The 9,598-nt window shown below is 40.1% G+C and overlaps 1 protein-coding gene across 1 annotated transcript in view; it reads right to left on the reverse strand.

Moving 5' to 3' along the window:
- LOC108242333 (alpha-2Db adrenergic receptor) overlaps positions 1-7,436 on the reverse strand; it is a 29,400-nt gene extending 21,964 nt beyond the window's left edge. Inside the window, exons 1-2 of the mRNA XM_017427121.2 lie at positions 5,691-7,436; positions 5,008-5,372 (exon numbers count right to left, since the gene is read on the reverse strand). Of these exons, the coding sequence (XP_017282610.1) occupies positions 5,008-5,334 (327 nt within the window). The 5' untranslated portion in view covers positions 5,335-5,372; positions 5,691-7,436. The remainder of the gene's footprint in view (positions 1-5,007; positions 5,373-5,690) is intronic.
- Between the last annotated feature and the right edge of the window lie 2,162 nt (positions 7,437-9,598).

Consider the following 9,598-nt stretch of genomic DNA (forward strand, 5'->3'; position numbering starts at 1 on the left):
ATGAATTTGAGATTTTCATTTGTTGTCATTTGTAATCATCAAAATTAAACGAAATAAACATTTGAAATATATGAGTTTGTATGTAATGTATGAATATAATATACAAGTTTCACTTTTTAAATGGAATTACTGAAATCAATCTACTTTTTCATGACATTCTAATTTTATGACCAGCACCTGTACATACAGTGAATACTTTCTCCAAATTTCATTAAAATCCATCCAATGGTATATTATATATTTTCTAAAAGGCACACACACACACAGACAAAAGCAAAAACATTATTACCCGTCTTTCATCTTTTAGCGGAAAGATTCAAATGAATCCATAACCTTAATGTATGATATTAAGATTTGATTTGCTAAAATTAAGGGGTCAGGTCAGCTTTGTGCCATCAAATCAGTGCAGAGTAAGACAAGGCAAATGGAAGTCAGTTTAGAATCAAAACCAACAAATATTGGAAAAAAATAAATAAAATATGCTTTTTATTGTAATGTATAGTGTCCTAACTTATGTTTTCATGCATTATTTATTTTTCCAAAACATTCATGGAGCATACCAAGATTCACGCATATCATCATGTTTTATTCATAATAACGAGCTTCCTCTGAGCACTACACGCTTTTTAAAAAAATATATATTTTAGGTTCAGGTTACTGTCTGTGCAAACAGATGGAAAGCTGGTGGATGAAAATACTCTCATTGATTCACAATCCCATAGAAATTCCTCCGAGCTTCTCCAGCAGTAGAAATTTATTCATCACGTGAGCCCTTCTTCATCTGATTTCAACAGTGAATCTTTTAGTGGAAACTACAGTGGTTTCCAAACCATTGCATTAGATTCATGTTTTCTCTTGAAAATTCTCACTTTATTATTATTCTCATTCATTCCAACACCTTAGCAAATTCTTTACATCCATTCATCCATCCATCCATTCATTTTCTTTACCCACTTTTCCATTCCGGGAGCTAGTGCCTATCTCCAGCGGTCACTGTGCGAGAGGCAGGAACACCCTGGACAGGTTGCAAGTCCATCACAGAAATTCTTTACAATTATTTGTAATTTTATTCTATTTATTGTCCCTTTATTCTTCATTATTGGACTTTTATTAGATTATCTTTTATTACCTCTTTGTTAGGCTTAACTGTAAAACACAACTTCTGTATTTAAAAATGTGCTATAACCTGTTTCTAAATTGATGTAGTCTAAGATCATGGTTCTCAACAGGAAGGAAGTGGATTGTTCCTTCTTGGTCAGGGATGAATCTCTGCCTTAACCCTCCCATGGCCTTCAGGTCTAATTGACCTGAAGTTGCAAGGGCTTCTCTACCTCTCTCTATCGCTCTCTCTTTTGAGGGCTTCAGGAGGGTTAAGTGGATGTGTTTAAGTGTTTTCGGAGTCTTGTTCACAAGTCATGGTTGGATGGAGGTGGATTGATGAATCAGGGCCTTATCTGCAGTAGTATTAGCATTGCTCCAATTTGTCATGGTGAATAAGGAGCCGAGTCTAAAAGTGAGGCTCTTGATGTCTTGGTTTATCTATGATCACAAGATATGGATCGTGCCCAAAAGAACAACCAAAAGAATGACATACCAGATAGAAGTATCTGATATGAGGTTCCTCTGTAGTGTGGCTGGGCTTGGTCTTAGAAATAAGGTGAGGATCTCTGTCATCTAGGGGGAGCTTGGAGTGAAGCAGCAGCTTCTCCACATCAAAAGGACTCAGTCGAGGTGGCTTAGGTGGTTTTGAAAACCTCCCTCTAGAGTTTTTCTGAGCATATTGAACTGAGAGGACACCCCAGGCAGATCTAGAACTTGCTGGAGGAATTTTGTATTCTCTCTACCTGGGAAACACCTTGGAATCCCTGAGGAGGAAGAGCTGGAAAGTGTTGCTGGGGAGAGGGATGTCTGGGTTTCCCTCCTGAAGCTGTTAGATTATATCTATGACCCAACCACAGATAAATGGAAAACAAATGAATGGTTTGTAAAACATCTGATTGGCTGTTTCACTTCAAAATGAAACCTTTGTTAACTTGATTTATGCTGTACTGATACTGGGATTTTGGTATTTTGTGAACTTTTGTATTTCTTCTTTCTTTGCTGTTCTTTTAGCAACATTATTAGATCAAAATTTAACAAAAAAATTGATTGCATTAAAAATTAACAAGCACACTTTATGCAATCTGCAACAGCTAGTGTGAGAACATCTGCTGTGTTATGAAGGGGTTGTTGAAATTTGTAGCAATGACATCCACAAGGCATTTCTATGTCTCTGTTTCTCAATGTAGTGAAACAGTAGCTGTACATTTATGTGCAAAATGTCTTGTTAGCATCAGCACTGTTGCTATCAGTCACTAAAAGCTCAGGTTGCATGATTTTCAAAGGCAAAATGTAAATAAAAAGCAACTGTGACTGTAGTTCAAAAAGCTCAATCCAGTTCCTTTTGGCAAGCCCAGCTCCTTAAACAGAGATAAGGCTGTCAGCTTTATCAAACATCTAAGGGGTAGATTATGTTTTTTAACATTTTGAAGGGATCACAGCTCTTTGCCTATTAACACAAGAGGCAGCCAAGAAGAGTGGAGTCCCATAAGTCTCAAAGGTGGCAGAAATCTCTGCAGTGCCCATTTTATGTCTCAAGGAGCAAAACTCTGATCTCAGGTCAACATAATGAAACAACATCAACAACAACAACAACAAAAAAAAACAAAAAAAGCAGAGAACATCATTAAATGGATCTAAGGATTCATATGGGATATTTATGGGATATGTAAATCAAATAAAATTCTAAAGCTAAAAAGGTTGGATTGAACATTATGTTTTTTAGTGCGTAGCAAGTATTTCAATAGCAAATATACCATCAAGTTAGAACAAAACCCATTTCACGGTTTCTCCCCACACATTTGTTTTGTGCGTTATTTCTGAGGTGTGGGGTGTTCCAATTCCTTTTGTGATGTAGGGAGAGGATGGAGTACTAGGTCCACGTATCTCCTCAAAATGAGGTTTTGGGAGCACTCTTCAGCCAAATATAATTTCCAAGTGTTAGCCCCCATACAAGTACATATTTTCTAATAATCTGAACCCACAAGGGTTAGATATTAAAATATTCATCTACAAAATGGGAAGCCTGAACGCCACGAGTTGCTACCATCATCCTTAGATGTAAATTAAGATTCTGGGCATAGCCTCCTGATATCCTCAGTAGATGCTGGTTCTGGCCTTATACACACCAGGCTTTTGTTAGTAATTAGCACACAGCCACATTACCCCTTACAGCTTTTTTACTCACCGTTTTTTACAGTTCATAGTCAGATCCTTCTATTAGTTCATGCTGATTCATTCATACTTGTCTTTTGGTACTTTCATGACAATATCAGGTTAAGATGTTGTATCGGTTTATATTTAATCTTAAATGTCTCAAATTGGGATTGAGTAAACAACTTTTGATCAAGACATCCAAAATTTGTACTGTAAAATTATTCAAATTTTCTGTGTGTGATTAACATAGGAGCAGAAGCCATTTTGGCAGCCTAATGAATAACAAAGTTTATGTTAAAAGGTAGGAGGCACAATGTAATAAAGAAGTGTCAAACTCTGATCCTCAAGGGCTGCTGTCTTGCAGGTTTTAGCCCCTGTCTGAACACTATTCCAGACATCCAAACAAAACTTTTCTGCTACAATTGCATATCCCCTCTACAGACAAGTGCAGTTTTTGGTGAGAAGAAGAAGAAGAACAAAAACACTTTCCAAAATCGGCATTTTTAAAAGTTTAATTTATGGTAGATTTACTTGGTATGCCTGATATGCCACAACAGGACAAAAAAAATTATGGTAGGTTTGTGTGAGGGCGGCACAGGGGAGCATTGGTCAGTGCTGTTGCCTTACAACAAGAGTTTGTTTGCTCTCCCCGTGCATGCATGGGATTTCTCCAGATACTCTGGTTTGCTCCCACAAACCAAAGACATGCATTAATTGGTAACTCTGAAGTTGTCCAAAGGTGTGAGTGAGAGTGTGAATGGTTGTCTCTTTGTGGCCCTGTGATGGACTGGACACCTGTCCAGGCCTCTCGCACAGCAACTGCTGGAGATAGACACCAGCTCCCTGTGACTCATGAAGGAAAAATAAATGGATGGATGAATTTGCGTGGACTGGAGAAATGGTGCATTTAAAGAAACAATGATGTAACAACCTATGTAAACATAACCATTACAGTATTTTCAATACATTTGTCTTTCTGATCCTGTTGTCATTAAACTTTGATTATGTGCTGAAATGGTTTTTAACAGAGAAAACTGCATTAGGTATTAAAGAAAACACCAACAATAAAAAAGCTACATTTGTTATGCAAAAATCTTTAGCAACGTTAAGCATGTTCTTTGTTTGTACTTTAAAATGTTAATGAGGATGTTCTCACCACCTAGTGGTGTGGCATGGGCATTTCAACATTTTGTTATTACGTGCAGAAGCAAACAAAAATTTAAATGGAAAAAAATATTCATAAAGTGTAGACAGGGTCTTTGTTTTCTTGCTCTAGTGCACCTAATTCAAATGACTGAACTATCACCTTAGAAGGTAATCGAGTTCTGCAAAAACCTGTCCATGACCCATTTGTTTAAATTATTGTTGAAGCAGGGACTCTCTTAAAATATGCAGGATAGTTGGCCCCAAATGCTGAAATTTATCACTGATGGTGTTGTAAATCCCAGATTCTTTGCTTTGAGAACTGGAATTTGACCTAAATAAACTACACTTTGTTTAGGTCGTTTTGTCTTGCTAGCTGTGGTTCCAATCTTCTCAGATTTCAGATGTTTTTTCAGTCTTGTGTTTGCTAAAAGATTTAACCCTTATGGATTTTGTGAGGCAAAGACAGAATTTCCAAATTAGAAAGCAAACTGAATAATCTCAGCCTCTCAGCCCCAGACTTTTGACTCTCAAGTTTGGATATTTTTCTGGCTTGCTAAAACCAACTGATATTTTCCAGCAGAATAATCTGAGAAAAAGCCTCCCCACCTCATTTGCCAAGGAGAAGGGGATGACCAGCGTCGCCACCAGGATGTCCGCTGAAGCCAGAGACACCAGGAAGAGGTTCTGAGGTGCCCTCAGGGCTCGGCTGGTGAAAACAGCAACCACCACCAACACGTTTCCCACCACGGTCCCCAGGATGATGACTGTGACCACCAGCACGATGAACACCGATACAACTTGTGAGTGAGGAGGAAAAGAGGGGGGTCTGGACAAGGAAGAAGATGTCTGGTTGACACTCTCCGCAGAAGAGTTTGGTGGTGAAGTGGATGGAAATGCGGCAGAGACGGGAGTGGATTCATCTGAGAAGTCCATACTGACGTTACAATCCTCGAATATTTGACCTCCAGTTCCTTTGGTGCAGAAAGAGCGTGTTTGTGCCAAGTAAAGTAGAAAAATGACAAAAGGAAAAAAGAAAAAAAAAGCTTAGCAAATTTCTCAAACAGAACATTCAAATATCCTGCAGCTTTCAGAGAATTCCACTTAAAATCATATTTGCTTTCTCAGAATAAAAATCATCAACGCATTTCTCCAGATTCTGCCCCTCAACAGCTTTGGTCAGTGTGTGATCCCACAAAATGAGCTGCCTGATGTCAGTCTTCATGTTGATATACATTCTGTCACTGAATGGAAAAACTGGCTTCATTGACAATAGATTTCAAAAGTCATACCTTGAAATAATCACATCGAAGTCCAGAGGTTGACATCCTGCTTGAAAGCCACAAGACTGGCCTAGTTTTTCCCAATGAGATGAAAAAAGAGACAGAAAAAAGGAAAGCATACGTCTACATGCTCTAGTTGGAGGAAGGACAGAAACCCTATTTGGGATGCATGGTACCCTCATACTGCTGCACTCCAAGAGAGATCAATGCACCGAGGGGGAAGCTTAAAAGTAGATTTGAAATGACCAAAAAGACTGAAGAAGATGAAATTAAAGGGGCAAGGTAATATTAAAAAAACAAAAAGAAAAAGGAAAAGAAAACTGAGATCCTCACTTTGGTTCGAGTTGAAGCTGAGCTGAGTGACACTGCTGCTGCTGCTGCTTCAAATGTTCAGTGATTCTCTGCTGCTGGGAAAGAGAGAGGGAGGAGGAGGAGAAGGTGGAGGAGAGATTAATAGGAGGAGAGATGAAAGGAAAGAGTGAGAGACCTGTGAAAAGCAGATGAAGTGAGGTCTTAGAAGGAGAAGAAACAGACAACTGGTATTTGAGAGTGGAGGGGGAAAGAAAAGACTGGGAATGAAGGAAGTGGGAAGAAGGTGGATGAAGTTGAGAGGACGATGTTTGACAGGAGAGACGGTGGGAGGAGAGAGGGAGAGGAGTGAGGGAGCAAACAAAAACAATGAGAGGAAGAGAAAAACAAAGATGGGAGTGGGGTGATCGGAAGGCAAGGAATAAGAAAAGAAGGAGAAAAGACGAGGGGGGGTAAAGAAGAAAGATGGTGAATGAGAGAGGACGGGATAAAATGGCTTAAAGGGTGACGAATGAATGAGAGGAACAACAGAAATGAAAAAAGGGAAAAAGGATGGAAGAAAAAAATGGAAGAGGAGTGACGGACATGAGGAGAACATCACATAAAAGAAAAAAGAAAAGAAAATGTGATGAGACTGGAGGAGAAAAAGTGGAAATGGGTCATAACAAAACAAACCTGGAAAAGAGGAGAAAATCTGGACAGAGGATGAGGGGATGAATTAGAGCAGGAGGAAGGATAAAAGAGAGATGAGAAGAAGAAAAGATCTGCATAGACGAGGAGAAAAAGGATGGGAAAAGAAAAAAGTGGAGAGAACTGGAGAGGAGGAAAGAGGATGAATAAGCAGAAGATCAGTTGTAGAGAAGAAGAGTGGGAGAAAAAGAAAGGGTGAAATTTGGAGAGAAGTGGATGGAAGCCATTAGAAGAGATTTAGAGGAGGATGAGGAAAAAAGATGGGAATGAAAAGGAAGAAGTGCATTGAGAGAAATAAAATAATGCTCTATATTCAGTTCAAATTGTTAGTGATCTTCAATCAGTTCCCATTTATCAGGAGGTGAGTGGAGCGAGTGTGAGGAGCCTTTTATTTAATCACTCTCTGATGCTCTTAATTTAGCCGCCTGGCACCGAGCGCTGACATGTGGGCAGATCAACCAGAGCGCGAGCTGCCGTTTCTCCTGTTTCTGAATGCAGCTCACAACTGTCACAATCTCACATGGCTTTTATTTCAGAGCTTTCATATCTGCTGGGCGACCTCTCAGGTTAGGCTCCGCAGAGAGCTGAGCGTTGCACAAATTTAGGCGGGCAGGTAATCCCATGGTGCCCCCGCCTGTGGGCATACTTAACAGCAGATTTGTTGATGCATTCAGTTTGTTTTCTCACTCTCACTGACAGGTTAGATCAGCATCAACAAGCCTCCTCGAGGAGAGTTCCCATCAAGCGTGTCTGCAGCCGTTTATTCCCACTAACAAGCCTCAAGGGCTGCAGGTCAGTGAGGATGATACCTCTTGATGCTGGGAAATTAAATGTTATGACCCAGGACTACTTGGAAAGTTTTATAAAAAAAAATGGTGAAGGCTGTGGGAAAATCAAATCAGTGTCTCTTGTAGAGTCCGTCCATCCATCTGTCTGCCCCGGGATCTCCTCCCACTTTGAAATGCCCTGGAAAACTTCCAGAGGGATGTGCCCAGGAGACATCAGCTGCCCAAACCACCTCAGCTGACTCCTTTTAATGTAGGGGAGTAACATCTCTACACTGAGCTCCCTAGATGATGGAGCTCCACACTTTATCTCTGAGCATGGCCACCTTACAGATGAAGTTTATTTCAGCCACATGTACCCAGAAAATTGTTCTTTTAGTTTTGATCTTTGCTTCCTGAGCCCTGTGTGACACTACAAAGCGCGACTATAACTGAGCCCTAATGCTGCAAGCTGTGCGGCTTTGTAGTTTACCAAAGTTGTACTAAAACATTAAGACTTTTTACATATATAAGGTGCTCTGGATTATAAGGATTATTATCCGGATTATAACCACTGTCGTCTTTTGAGAAAACTGAAGGCTTTTAAGTGCGCCTTATAGTCCGGAAAATACGGTAAGTAACTCAGTGTAGCATTCCTCTTTGTGGTTAACCAAATTTTTCAATCAATCAATCAATCAATCAAATTTTATTTGTATAGCACATTTCAGCAGCAAGGCATTTCAAGGTGCTTTACATAATTAAAACAAAAAAAAACTAAATCAAAACAGCATGTGACATTGAATGAACAGTAAGAAAGAGAAAAACATTGAAGACATCAAAAACCCGCACTCTAACCCTAATTTAGCCATAAGCAACTCTAAACAGGTGGGTTTTAAGTTGAGATTTAAAGGCACCCAGTGTTTCAGCTGTTTTACAGTTTTCTGGAAGTTTGTTCCAAATTTGTGGTGCATAGAAACTGAATGCAAAGTTACTGTGCATATCATCAATTTTCTCCTTTGTAATTAATCTGTTTATTATTGTTTAGGCTTTTAGATCCCGTGGCCGTTTGGTCATATAATTGAGCTGAAAAGCCACCTTACCTTTTCACTGGCTGCGGCTCTGTTACTACCTTGGTTGGCAACACAAAGGAACAACAGCAGCAGGTTGGCTTCGAGAGTGTTGTGAACCGGAGACAAATTCCTCGTGTGTGCCTACACACCTGGCAATAAATCTGATTCTGATTCTGATTCTTCCCACCCCCATACCCATTCAGAAATCACAGCTATGATGGCCAGAAGGCATCTATGTTCCAGCTTGTATTGTTTTGTGAAAGTGCCTAGAGATAGTGGAAATTATTCAATTGAGGAAGAGAAATTGTTAGCTGCCTGGCGCCAGAGGGCGCAGTCCACCTTTTTTTCAGTTGAGAGCCATAGTCTCAGACTTATACGATCTCACTCTTATCCCTGAGCTGTGAACTGCCGCAGTGCATGTTGAAGGTCATGGCCTTAAAATACCAACAGAACCACATCATCTGCAAAAAGTGGAGACGAGACCCTGAGGTTCCCAAACCAGACACCCTCCTTTCCATAGCTGCACTGTGAGATCCTCTCTATGAACATGTAGAGGGGTGAAAAATGAGCTCTTAGTAAATTAAAACAATAATTAAGAAAATAGGCACCCCAACATAATTTTTATTTTTGTATTTTGTATTTCTCATGGTAGTGTCAATTTAGATTGTCCGATGCAATTCCGCACACAACCGCTAGGGGCGCTGCCGCGTTAGTGGCACAGAAAAGATTGAGCACACAAGAAGAATAAATCTTCCAGTTGAATGAGAAGGAAGCTCAACGTGTGTGTCTCGTCTTTCCTGTTCCACAGGTCAGCAAAAATGTGTTTTTCTGAATATATATATGTTTCTTGGAAGAGTTGAGGAGGTCCTTGGGTCAGCTGTCGACTAATGAGTCGCAAAGTTCGTCTTGTAATCGTTGTGTACGAGGGCGGGACTTGTTCTGGGGGCTGGTTGGAGCTAATGCTAGCGGGCCTGTGCACGTGTGTGTGAGCTAGCTGAGGAGCTAGCTGACGGACAGCAGAGTTCATTTGAGCTTGTGTTAGGCACTTTTTGAGAGAGTTCTCACTCAAGGGACATTGTTCTGG

This window comes from Kryptolebias marmoratus, linkage group LG15, assembly GCF_001649575.2.
Source record: "Kryptolebias marmoratus isolate JLee-2015 linkage group LG15, ASM164957v2, whole genome shotgun sequence".
NCBI classification, from domain to species: domain Eukaryota; kingdom Metazoa; phylum Chordata; class Actinopteri; order Cyprinodontiformes; family Rivulidae; genus Kryptolebias; species Kryptolebias marmoratus.